Below are 14,195 nucleotides of genomic sequence, written 5' to 3' on the forward strand. Positions count from 1 at the left end.
GAGTTCCTTAACTGCGGCTCTTAATCTGGTCTAATCAGGGAGTCCTGACTGTAGATATTTTGTTCACTCCGAGCTGAATGTTAGGAAGCTGGATCAGTGTTAAGAGTTTTCCATGTGGAAATTAAGGATGACTTGGAGAAGGGATACTGCCCTCTGTGGAGCTATTTCACCCTCCATACTGGGGGTCATCCTCGTGTGCTGCTCCCAATGATTGGGAACAAAAATTGATCACACTACAGCAGATATGGTCTCACAGCCCCTTGTACTGTTGCAGTAAGACTTCCTCACTGTCATAGTCCAACCCCATTGAAATAAGGGCCAATAATCCATCAGTGTTCCTGAATACCTGCTGCTCCTGTAGGCTAGCTTTGTGTTTTGTGCACAAGTACACCCAAGTCCCTTGTCCCTTTGTGTTGTTGCTCTCTGTAGTTTCTCATTTTAAATAATATTCTATTCTTTTATCCTCCCTTCCAAAGTGAATAACTTCGTTTTCCCATATTATACTCCATTGTCCAAACTCTTGTCCAATTAACCATTAATATCTGTTAACTATTTGTATCCTTCTTGCAACCTGTCCTTTCACCTATTTTTGTGTCATCTGCAAATTTAGTTGCAGTACATTTGCTTCCTTCTAAGTCATAATATATTGTAAACAGTTGTGGTCCCAGTCCTATTCCATTGGAATCCCACTGGTTACAGGTTGCCAACCTGAAAAGAATCCCTTATCACCACTCGCTGTTTCCTGCTCATAAACCAATTCTCAGTCCATGCCAGTATACTGTCTTGAACGTGATGGGCTGTTACGATGTAACCTTTTTTGAGTACCCTTGTTGAACATCTTCTGGAAGTCCAAATCCAGCACATTCTGGTTCTCCTCAATCCACTCTGGTTGAGATTTCCTCAGAACTCGAATAGAAGAGTCGTGTGCGATTAAGTTTTTACAAAGCCATGTGGATTCTGCTTGATTAGATTATGATTTTCTAAACATGTTGCTATTCCTTAATTAATTCCCGGTATTTTTCCCACAATAGATATTGGGCTAATTGCTCTGTAGTTATCCACGTTTTGCTTCTGTACCCTGTGACCAGGAGCGCCACACTGGCAGTTTCCTCTTCTCTTTCTCCCCCCCAATTATCTGTTACTTCTCCAGAATCCAACAATTTTTGAAAAATTATAACCAATATTTCCATAGCTGTTAATTTTAGGATCCCAAATGCCAACCAGCAGGGGCAAGGCATTTAAATGCATTTATTCCCAATAGTTTGACTGTTAGTCGAGACTTCTTTTGTAGTTGTGGTAGAATTTAATTCCTCCCCTGTTCTTTAGTATTAATGGAATGTTAAAGTATTTTTCACCACTAAAAACAGATGCAAAATATTTAACTGTTCTGCCATTTCCTTGGTTCCCCATGAATATCTCTGTAGATTGTACATTGAATTTCGAAGTGGCCTACGTTGTTTGACCCCTCTCTTTGTAAGTTTGTCTGGGAGCTGGGACATGAGCCTGGGATGGAGATGACAGGAGAAGTGAATCTAGGATTAGCAAATGGAAAGAAGTTAAGAGGAGAAAAAATGGAAGTAGAAATAATTGGCTTGTGCCTGGAACAGAAACCAAAATACCAACAATAGTTATGAGCAGTTATTTGGTTACAGACTTGCCAGGAGAATGTGAGCAGTGAAGAGGGAGTCTAGTGTTGAAGTGAGAGATCCTTTGGTGGGATAAATGAGTGCCATTCCCTTATCACTTTATAAATTTGGAGAAGTTGAGAAATGTTTGAAGGTCAGGGTATCAGAACAAATACAGGTGAAAACATTTCATTAGGAATAAAGGCCTGGTGATAAGTACGTCCTGTTGTAGGGTAGAAAAAGATCTGATCACTGAGAAGCCAGAAGATGTGGATGAAATATTTTGACCCAGAAGCATGTAATTCTCGACAGAATCCAGACTGCAGCTAAAGTGACAAAACCAGTAGAACCACTTGGCCAGTCACAGGCTCCGAATGCAATAACAATAAGGGGAGGGAAGGGCTGTAAGTTGATTTGTTATTTTAAATTTCACTCTGTGCTGTGGGTCAGAGACACAGCAATTGAGTCTTAGGCAATGAAGTGCAGAAGAATTGTGTTCCTGTTGAGAAGAGTCCAGGAATTTGAAAGCCATATTTAAGAAAAGCCAAGATTCGATGTGATTTAGGAGGAGGGAGGACAGATGATGAACACTTAGCTTGTTCAAAGTTTGGGAGAAGATTTGTAGCTCGGGTGCTCGTTGTTGTTGTGGTTCTGTTCGCCGAGCTGGGAATTTGTGATGCAGACGTTTTGTCCCCTGTCTAGATGACATCCTCAGTGCTTGGGAGCCTCTTGTGAAGCGCTTCTGTGATCTTTCCTCCGGCATTTATAGTGGTTTGTATCTGCTGCTTCCGGTTGTCAGTTCCAGCTGTCCACTGCAGTGGCCGGTATATTGGGTCCAGGTCAATGTGGTTATAATTGAATCTGTGGATCCAGAGATTCAGTCAGGAGACTAGGCAGCAGCACACCGTGCATGAGCCCCCGCTTCCCAACACCCTCAGGACTGGTCGGCCAGACTAGACACCAAAGTAAGACTGCTGCTGCCTTTGTGGGGTAAGTCTCCAAATAACACACACAGTCTCACACACGTTTTCACTGCAACGTTTTGACAGGTTCCGCTTTTGCCCTGTACAGGACAGTGTTGGAGAGATTATCTGGGGGAGGGGGGAGGGGGGAGGGGGGAGAGGAGGAGTTTAAGGTACACCCCTGTGTAGAACTCAAGGGAAAGTATGGGGGGGGGGGGGGGGAGAGGGAGGAGAGAGGGCAGGAGGTCAGTCCTTTAGAGACGGTGCCTGGACTGTCCAGGATTGTTCTTGGCAGCATTTCAGTGAGCCGAGTTTGTTTTTAATCACTATACCTGTAAACAAAAGACGCAATCAGAGTTGAAACAGCTATTTGACATAATGTTTCTATCAGGACCTTGAGATCTTCTTTGGGTAATCTCAAATTTGGATAATTGAGGTTCCTCTGTATGCTGTGCATTGAAAAGCTTCCTAACTCTTGCATCTAACCATTCTGCAATTGAATGTATTGTAGACTTAATCAAGTGTATTAATTTCATCTTTCAGTTGAGGAATATGGTTACTCTGCATTTCTGTCAAGCAGAAGAATATAATTCTTTTTCACTAATAATCAACTGAACAAAGCACACGTTGAGTGTTTCAAACATGTCAGAAACTTGAAAGGTATTAGAATTCAGCATTTCCCATTCTGATACACTTTGAAGAATCTGAGTGAAAAATAACCTGTTCTCTTAAGAGCCCTGGTAAGCTAGCACATCTCGGTAAAAACAAGGACTGCAGATGCCGAAGGGCTTTTGCCCTAAACGTTGATTTGTTTTTCCTGCTCCGCGGATGCTGCCTGACCTGCTGTGCCTTTCCAGCACCACTCTACTCTAAGCTAGCACATCTCCCTGAGTCAAGATGTGAAACCAGTGCTGCTTAGTTGAACAAGCCCGCTGATTTTGTGGCTGCTTATTGATAAATAAGTGGAAATAGATTATTTGTTTACTCCAAAATGAAACTCACATAGTGTAGTATTATGTTCAAATGTACTGCTATGACTTTTAAGGAATGACAACAAATGTTGCATAAGCTGTTTAAAAATTAGTTCAACTATAATCAATCTATAATTGTTGTTAAATGTGCTTTTAGCATTTTTAAATGGGAGTACCAAATTTTGTGGAGGAGTATGTACAAAACTGAAACAATTGAAACTGCAATGTATTGGTGTTTCGCATGTTGTTTTGGGGTGATGTCAGGGTGGAGGTTGTTAATTTACGTTGTAAACAGCTGAAGGTGTTTGAGAATATTTCACCCTGTTGGTAATGAATTTTGTTTGGTACTTTTAACTATTCTTTCTTTAAGCATTTTTAAAATCCTGATGCCATTTTAATTTCTTGACATTTGATTTCTAATATGAGAAAAATTATACAAGAAAAATGGTAGGTTACGTTTTATTTTCAGTCAATTTCCCCATTAATTTGGACCATGGTAGACAATTCTGTTTCGTTGTCTCTTATCCATATCCCTTCATAATGGTTGCCTGTCTGACAAAATTTTATTGATGTTGGTCATGACCCGCAGCACTCTTAAGCAAAGAGTTCTTGTTTCCTACAACCATTTTCATGAAATAGAGTGAAATCAAGTTTTATTCAAAGTTTACATATGTTTAATCGTTTGACAACTTTGTACTGTACCAAAAAGAGTTTCCATGACCCTCAAACCAAGTGTATGCAATTCACTTTAACATTTTATCCTTTGGGGCCTGGTGAATTCTGCATTGTACCTTCTTTAAGACCATGAGATTTTTCCAGCGAGCTCAAAACTGACTACAAGTGAAATCTGAGCAAGGTATTCCTGAAGCTTTACTTTGCCAATTCAACCTTTTTCACCTAAAACCACTCGCCCATTAACTTTGTTTGGTAGGCCTTCAGAGATGTACACTGAAAGTTTAGTTTTATGTAAATTGGCATCTAAATGTTACACTGCCAAGCTCCCAATCTTTAAAATATTGAAACAAACAAAACCGATTTTTGCCAGAGAAATGAAGGTCTGTTAGTACCTGTGGAGAGAAAACAAAAGTTTTGAGTCCAGTAACTCCTCTTCAGAAAGACAACTAGTATTTTTTTTCTGATTTAAAGTAAATGGCTTGCACTTCCTTTGTAGACTTCTACTGCCATGTTTTGCCCACTCATTGATCTTTGCACATCCCCTCGTAACATAGTGTTTCTTATTTGGCTTCTTAGTCGTACACACACTGAAATATGCAACTCTTTGTTCCTTTGTCAGAGTTATTTGCAGTTATGGTGAAAATCCTGACACCAGTGGAGATTTGCAAAGAAACATCTCTTGTCCCATCCTGCCAATCAGAAACACTACCTTAATCACAACTCTATCTCGTACCTCCTCAACCAATTGCTATTCCCTACCACAACATTATTTCCAAATCCTTAATTGATAATCGGTTATGTAAGTTGTTATCAAATGCCTTCTGAACATTTGATTTTTGACAAAAGTCATTGATGTACTCATATCCACCCTTCCTATAAGCACTTCGACCGGTTGGATTGGTCAGACGTAAGTCATTGCATTAGTAATACAAGCAAACACTTGTTGTTTGGCTCATATATATTTAAACACTCAATCTATCAACAAAGACAGAATGACTATTAGTTGACAGGTTTTTGGTTAACTATTTAAGGATGGAGGAATTAAAGTAATGTATTGAAATTGTAATCTTCCTAATCTTGTATGTACGCTTGAATGTGGGGGGAAAAAAAGGAATGCACATTCAGTGTCCTTTATTTATTTTAATATCTTGGGGTAGGAACCATTAGGTCCTCAAGATATACCTTAGGTCTCATTTTTTCCCCTTTTTTCAATTACCTTGAAGCCATAGAGTTGTTCTCCGCAATCTTATTCAGTTCCCTTGTCACTGATGTTTCTCATCTTCCTTCCTTCAAATTAGTAGACAATTAACAAATTTGCAATTTCTTTATTGTCCATTCATAGTATTTTAATATATTCTTTTAATAATCTCATGCCCTGTTGAGTGCCTCAATTGAATTTGTCTCCAGCAGTGTGTTTGAGATCATCATGGCTCACCAAATGAAAGCATTTAATCAGGCAACATATCTGCTTCTTCTACAAATTACCTTTTTTATCTGTTTCCACTCATGGTTGATCCTTTTTTTTATGAGGGCTAACTTTTTCTTCCTCTTGATACTATCCTCTTAAATTTGACCATGTTTACTAATGACTCAAGTGCAGCCTCTGCTATTTAAGGCTATATATTAGAATGTTTGTGGAAGCAGGCCATTCAGCCCATTGAGTCCACACTGACCCTCCAAAGAGCATCCCACCCAGACCCAACCCTCTACCCATCCCTGTAACCCTGCATTTCCCATGGTCAATCGACCTAACTTGCACAACCCTGGACACTATGGGCAATCTAGCATGGCTAAACCACTTTTAACCAGGATATCCTCCTGCTGCCCTAAGGACATAAATTCCCCAGCTGCCATGATAGAAATTTGAACTCCCATTTCCAGGTCATGAGCAAGGCCCTGAAATTCTATATATGCTACACTATTATACCTTGTCAGTGAGATGTTTGGAAAAGTTCAATCATCAAGCATGTTTAGAGTGACAGATTTCTGAATACTGATTTCTGAATGTTGAGCTGAATGTCCCTACTCCTGTTCCCATGAGATCCCCTTTTTATGTAGCCTGGTGTTTAGAAATATTGCTGTAAAATACTTTGAGATATTTTCACCATGTTGAAGGCACTATGTAAATACAAGTTTGTTCCTTGTTAATCTATTATGTGCAATATCTTTAAACTATTGGTGTGGATTCAAGTGAAGGAGATTTTTGAACATTTCTTTCCTAGTCTTGGGTCATTTTTGGACTGTCTAACAATTAATTGTGTTAAATGACTCAAATGTTTGTCGGTTTTCTTAACTGTTGAATGACACAAATCCTTTTGGAGAAAAAAGTATACATGTTCTTATGATCCTAATGTTATCAGCCTGTGTTTGATTGAGGCTCTGGGTTAGGTCTCAGTAAAACAGTCATGTCCACTTGCAGGCTGTGGTGAAGGTGGTGGGATGGGGCAGGGATGGTGTGGGGAAGCTGGCTAGCTGAGGGCAGGGGGCTGTTCCTCATTGTCATATTAGAACCTTCAACATGTCTTTATAAATAGAAAAGTCTGAGCTTATTATTTAACAATTTTAAAAATATATCTTAGCGATATTGCAGTCATTGTGCCTGAAACAATTTATTGTGAAATACATTAATATTTTTGGAATTTATTCTGCCATGGAGAAAGCAGCTGTGTGGGCTTTGACCTTTCATTTTCAATATGTTACTTACTGTTCATGTGTGATTTTGCCATTTCATAATGTCTTTTGATTTTATTGTTGCAGGATAAATATTTGGGTGTCTGAGAATGGAACAAGATCCAAGTGAGCAGGTTTCTTCGCAGGTCAATGAGCAGCTGTCGTGCAGCGATGATAATAAAGAAAATTTGTTGATTGACAATTCCACAAGTGATGCAGCAGAAACAAACACATTCAATAACACATGTCATGAATCAGAAACTGATTCAAAAGCCAAAGTACTGAGAGTGGATATAAGTACAAAAGATGAAGTTGGAACTGCTGAGGTCGAATTGAAGACGGAAGAGGTTGAACAGAATATGAATAATGTGACAGACCATGGTGGAAGTGGAGAACCTTGTGCTTTAATTGCATTTAAAACTGATACAGGAAAAGAGTCAGAAATTAGGTCAGAGGATGCTGACTGTACAGAATTGAGTAGAATTGTCAATCAAAAATACAGTCCTACATCAGAGACATCAAAACAGACAGATCCTATTAATTGGACCAAATGCACATCATCCCCCTCTAACAAATTTGAATCTGAAAGTCCCTTTGATACAAAGGTAACCAAGGACCTGATGTCCAGGATGGAGCAAGAATCTTCTCAGGATGCATTGTTGGATGAGCTAGAATCAGAGTTCAACATGTTTTCAACAGAATCCTCCGTGAGCTGCAGTTTACCCAATGGAATTACAAAAGAAAACAGTGCCGTAATCATGTTGAATGAGTCCATACAAAGTAAATTTCTTCAACAAGAAAAGAAAATAAACAAGTAAGTGTTTAAAAATATGGTAACCATGTGGAGAACAGTTTATAGTTACATTGATGTGAATGAGATATTGTACACCACTGCTTCCCCCCCTTGCCATTTTATAGAACTGCAGATGCTGGGTATGGATGTATTTAATAAAAAACACAGTGAATCTTTGCCTACCTAATATCCAAACAATGGTAGCAATTTCAAGGGAAAAATGTTGTCAACACAATTGTTATTAGAACACATCTAGTGAGATTTCTATTGATTCAGAAAATAGATGGAGAAAACCACTGATATTGTGATGGAATATTTCTTTCTGGGTTTTGTTGACAGGCTTAACGGTGATTTATTTATAAACCGGTTAAAAACCAAATCTGAAAATAAAATGTTGTGACAGGAAAATTTCAAAAATCCTACAAGTTCACAATGTCCTTTTGGGAAGGAAAGTTGTCATCTTTGCTGATGTGACCAATATGAGACTCCAGTCTTGTACTGACATGGTAGTTCTTTGACCCCCCTCTAAAGTGAAGTAAGCCTCATGACCCACTTGTGGTTCAAGAATGCCTATCACTGACTCTATATGCTATTACGTGGTATAGAGATGTACAGCATGGAAACAGACCTGTCCATGCCGACCAGATATCCCAACCGAATCGAGTCCTACCTGCCAGCACACGGCCCATATCCCTCCAAACCCTTGCTATTCACGTACCCATCCAGATGCCTTTTTAACTGTTGCAATTGTACCAGCCTCCACCACATCCTCTGGCAGCTCATTCCACACACCTACCACCTTCTGTGTGAAAAAGTTGCCCCTTATGTATTTTATATCTTTCCTCTCTCTCACCTTAAACCTATGCCCTCTAGTTCTAGACTCCCCAACCCCAGAGAAAAGACTTTGTCTATTTATCCTATCTGACTACACCTCCAATTTTGGTGTCATCTGCAAAGTTAGTAACTGTACCTCTTATGCTCGTATCCAAATCTTTTAAGTAAATGACAAAAAGTGGAGGACCCATCTCTGTGGCACTCCACTGGTCACAGGCCTCCAGTCTGAAAAACAACCCTCCACCACCACCCTCTGTCTTCTACCTTTGAGCCAGTTCTGTATCCAAATAGCTAGTTCTCCCTGTATTCCGTGAGATCTAACCTTGCTAATCAGTCTCCCATGGGGAACCTTGTCGCACGCCTGATTGAAGTCCACATAGATCACATCTACTGCTCTGCCCTCATCAATCTTCTTTGTTACTTCTTCAAAAAACTCAATCAAGTTTGTGAGACATGATTTCCCACGCACAAAGCCATGCTGACGATCTGTAATGAGTCCTTGCCTTTCCGAATACATGTGTATCCTGTCCCTCGGGATTCCCTCCAACAACTTGCCCACCACCGAGATCAGGCTCACTGGTCTATAGTTCCTTGGTTTGTCCTTACCATCTTCTTCAACAGTGGCATTACATTAGCCAACCTCCAGTCTTCCGGCACCTCACCTGTGACTATTGATGATACTGATATCTCAGCAAGAGGCCCAGCAATCACTTCTGTAGCTTCCCACAGAGTTCTTGAGTACACCTGATCATGTGCTGGGGATTTATCCACCTCTATGCGTTTCAAGACATCCAGCACTTCCTCCTGTGTAATATGGACATTTTGCAAGGTGTCACCATCTATTTCCATACAGTCTATATTTTCCATATCCTTTTCCACAGTAAACCTTGATGCAAAATACTCATTTAGTATCTTCCCCATTTTCTGTGGCTCCACACAAAGGCTGCCTTGCTGCTCTTTGAGGGGCCCTATTCTCTCCCTAGTTACCCTTTTGTCCTTAATGTATTTGCCAAAGCTATCTCATGTCCCCTTTTTTGCCTTCCTGATTTCCCTCTTAAGTATACTCCTACTTCGTTTATACTCTTCTAAGGATTCACTCAATCTATCCTGTCTATACTTTACATATGTTTCCTTCTTTTTCTTAACTAAACCCTCAATTTCTTTAGTCACCCACCATTCCCTACACCTACCAGCCTTTCCTTTCACCCTAACAGGAATATACTTTCTCTGGATTCTCATTATCTCATTCCTGAAGGCTTCCCATTTTCCAGCCGTCCCTTTACCTGTGAACATCTGCCCCCAATCAGCTTTTGAAAGTTCTTGCCTAATACCTTCTCCAATTTAGAACTTCAGCTTTTAGATCTGGTCTATCCTTTTTCTATCGCTATTTTAAATCTAATAGAATTATGGTCGCTGGCCCCAAAGTGCTCCCCACTGACACCTCGGTCACCTGCCCTACCTTATTTCATAAGAGTAGGTCATCATTAAAATCCCCTACCATAACCACCCTATTATTCTTTAAGATAGCTGAGATCTGTGTACAAGTTTGTTTCTCAATTTCCCTCTGACTATTAGGGGGTCTATAATACAATCCCAATAACATGATCATCCCTTTCTTATTTCTCAGTTCCACCCAAATAACTTTCCTGAGTGTAGTACTGGGAATATCCTCCCTCAGCACAGCTGTTATGCTATTCCTTATCAAAAACGCCACTCCCCCTCCTCTCTTGCCTCCCTTTCTATCCTTCCTGTAGCATTTGTATCATCTATGGAAATGAAAAATGCTGGCATTTGTAGCACTGTCCTCATTTTAACAATGATTGAACGAAATACAAGTTGTAGGTTTTGCAATAGTAGCAGTAACAGAAATTTGCAATTTGGAGATTTGGCAAATTCTATGAAACTAGACAAGAAGAGTTCTTCCTGATCAGAACAAAACTTGATTTGCTGCAAACCTTCCATGAAGTGTTCTACCATGCTGCTGTCTAATTCTTCCCAAAGAATAGCTGATTTGGAGTATGTTGAGCAATAGTGTTTTTGAAATATTTGAATACAAATTAGAAATACGTTTCTCAAACACTGGAGGTGTGATATCAAACATGCAGAGATGTTTATAACTGAATTGGCTGACTTGACCTCTCCCATGAACAAATTAATATATTTTAAGTGCTTTGTGAATAATGTGAACTTCGTAACTACTGAAGTTAGTTTGTGGGATTTTAGATTGTGGAGATGGTGTGTAATTTGCGTTCAGTGGAAGAAAACTTGGAGTTTGTGGAATTTATTAGCCAACTGCTGGAAATATACTGAAAACAAGAAGTGCTGGAGATCACAGCAAATCAGACAGCATCCATGGAAAGAGGGCAAGCTAACTTTTTGAATTTAGAATCTAAACATAGGCTTGCTCTCTCTATGTGGATGCTGTCTGACCTGCTGTGATCACCAACATTTGTTGTTTTCAGTACAGATTCCAGCATCTGCAATAATTTTGCTCCAGCTGGGAAATATACAATGTGCTACTTAATCTGTAACTCGAATAGATTTGTAGTGAGACCCTTGAAGGTTTACATTCATGCTAGAAAAGGGAAACTGGGAGAAATTATTTTGTGTACAGAACAAAAAGGTGAGTGGTAGCTTGGTTGATACGATTGGCTAGAAGAGAGGAAGCAGCAGTCGGTGGAATGATCCATGGCTGGGAGTCCACTGAATATAGTGCTCCTAGAATTGGTGTTGAGGTCTCCACTGCTGATTTGTATTCAAGTTGATTTTAAAAATGTAATTCATAAATATATTAAATGCTGAACCCTTGACGGAAAGGGTGTTAAGTAAGGTAGCAAGAAATTGAGATCTGAGAAACTACTTAAGGGGGAGCAGAACAATGGGAGATGAAGTACTTGGCGGTCCTACAGTTGCCACAGAATTCTCCGAGAAATAAGAGATGGGTGTTATATAATTCTGAGACCAATTGGGCGATGCTCTCAGGTGTATCAGATGGCCAAAAGAGGACCTCACCCAGTGTTTGACTACTAGTTGGTACGTACATTAGATTATCTAAGTACACATTCCAAACGTAAATTCAGCTAATTTTGTTGGAGCCTCCGAGATTTTAAATTGAACTCTCACACTGTGAATTAAACTGTCATTCATCAAATCTAATAGCAACTGCTCAGTAAAATTTACTGTGTTTGAACAGGAAACAAAATTAATTGTTTTAAAGTGAGTAATTTATCACTTAGACAAATAAGCACGTAACAATTACAGTTGTTTACATATTAAATTCACCAGGGTTCCTTCGAACAGTGTCTTCAAAATCTCAACCTCTATCTATGGATGGTGCAGGAGGGGAGGGGCTTCAGATATGTGGATCATTGGGGAAGGTGGGACCTGCACAAGAAGGAAGGGTTGGACATGAACTGGAGCGGCACCAATATCCTGGGTGCGACGTGTGCCAGAGCTGTTTGGGAGGATTTAAACTAGATTGGCAGGGATGTGGGGATCTGAGCTATTGATCAGATGTTGGAGTAGGTAGTGAACAGCCAGATATAGTGTGCAGAGAGTCTGTGAGGAGGAATAGGCACTTGATAGGGCAAAGGTGTGCAGTCAGTGTGATGGATTGAAGAGTTTCTATTTTAATGCAGGAAGTGTCAGGAATAAAGGTGACAAACTCTGAGCATGCATCAGCACATGGAACTATAGTGTTGTGGCTGTTACGGAGATTTTGATATCACAGGGGTAGTATCACAACTGCAGGAAGAGAGGTCAGCAAGGAGGGTTTAGACAATAGGCAATAGGTGCAGGAGTAGGCCATTCTGCCCTTCGAGCCTGCACCACCATTCAATATGATCATAGCTGATCATCCTTAATCAATATCCTGTTCCTGCCTTATCTTCATAACCCTTGATTCCACATTTTCTGATTTCCCAACAGAGTCAGTATGGGTGGAAATCAGAAACAGGAAAGGAGCAGTCACTTTATTGGGAGTTTTCTATAGACCACCCCACCCTCCTCCCCCTCCCCAATAGTAACGGAGACACAGAAGAGCAGATGGGGAGACAGATTTTGGAAAGGTGCAGAAATAACAGGGTTGTTAACATTGGTGACTTTAACTTCCTTTATATTGATTGGAATCTCCTTAGTGTGTATAGTTTGGATGGAGCAATTTTTGTGAGGAGGGGTTCTTGACTCAATATGTAGATAGGCCGGCTAGAGGGGAGGCCATATTGGATTTGGAGCTTGACAATGAACCATGCCAGGTGTCAGATCTCTCGGTGGGTTAGTGATCATAACTCCCTGACCTTAGGATAGGAGCAGATGGTATAGGAAGGCAGGAACTGGGGCACCTAAATTGGGAAGGATGTTCTCTGGGAAATGTCCAACAGAACTTTGGAGGTTGATTAGGAAGCACTTGCTGATAGTGCTGGACAAGTTTGTCCCACTGAGGCAAGGAACGAATAGTAAGTTGAAAGAATCTTAGATGACAAGGAATGTGGAACATCGAGTCATGAGGAAGAAGGAAGCTTACTTAAGGTTGAGGTGGCAAGGATCAGACAGGGTGTTAGAGGTAGCCAGGAAGCAACTGAAGAATGGACTTAGGAGAGTGAGAAGGGGGCATGAAAAAGCTTTAGCAGTTAGGATTAAGGAACACCGGAAGGCATTCCACGCTGATGCGAGGAACAAGAGAATGGTTGATTAGGGATAGTGGAGGGAACTTGTGCCTGGACGTGGAGGACGTAGGGGAAGTCCTTAATGCATACATTGCTTCAGTATTCACTACATAGAACATAGAACAATATAGCACAGAACAGGCCCTTCAGCCCATGATGTTGTGCTGAACTTCTATCCTAGATTAAGCACCCATCCAAATGCCGCTTAAAGATCGCCAATGATTCTGACTCTACCACTCCCACGGGCAGCGCATTCCATGCCCCCACCACTCTCTGGGTAAAGAACCCACCCCTGACATCTCCCCAAACCTTCCACCCTTCACCTTTAAATTTATGTCCCCTTGTAACACTCTGTTGTACCCGGGGAAAAAGTTTCTGGCTGTCTACTCTATTTATTCCTCTGATCATCTTATAAACCTCTATCAAGTCACCCCTCATCCTTCGCCGTTCCAACGAGAAAAGGCCGAGAACTCTCAACCTATCCTCGTACGACCTGTTCTCCATTCCAGGCAACTTCCATTCTCCATTCCTGGTAAATCTTCCCTGCATCCTCTCCAAAGCTTCCACATCTTTCCTAAAGTGAGGCGACCAGAACTGCACACAGTACTTCAACTGTGGCCTAACCAAAGTCCTGTACAGCTGCAACATCACTTCACGACTCTTGAATTCAATCCCTCTGCTAATGAACGATAATACTCCATAGGCCTTCTTACAAACTCTATCCACCTGAGTGGCAACTTTCAACGATCTATGTACATAGACCCCAAGATCCCTCTGTTCCTCCACCTGACCAAGAACCCTACCATTAACCCTGTATTCCGCATTCTTATTTGTTCTTCCAAAATGGACAACCTCACACTTGGCAGGGTTGAACTCCATCTGCCACTCCTCAGCCCAGCTCTGCAACATATCTAAGTCCCTTTGCAAACGACAAATGCCCTCCTCACTGTCCACAACTCCACCAATCTTCGTATCATCTGCAAATTTACTGACCCACCCTT

The 14,195-nt window shown here is 40.7% G+C and overlaps 1 protein-coding gene across 2 annotated transcripts in view; it reads left to right on the forward strand.

Annotated features, from left to right (window-relative positions):
- Window positions 1-14,195, forward strand: part of ccdc186 (coiled-coil domain-containing protein 186) — a 117,066-nt gene that overhangs the window by 17,779 nt on the left and 85,092 nt on the right. For both annotated transcript variants that reach the window (XM_072557373.1, XM_072557374.1), the window contains exon 2: window positions 6,991-7,717. In XM_072557373.1, coding sequence (XP_072413474.1) covers window positions 7,014-7,717 — 704 coding nt within the window. In that variant the 5' untranslated portion in view covers window positions 6,991-7,013. The remainder of the gene's footprint in view (window positions 1-6,990; window positions 7,718-14,195) is intronic.

The sequence above is a fragment of the Chiloscyllium punctatum genome, chromosome 38 (genome assembly GCF_047496795.1).
Source record: "Chiloscyllium punctatum isolate Juve2018m chromosome 38, sChiPun1.3, whole genome shotgun sequence".
NCBI classification, from domain to species: Eukaryota; Metazoa; Chordata; class Chondrichthyes; order Orectolobiformes; family Hemiscylliidae; genus Chiloscyllium; species Chiloscyllium punctatum.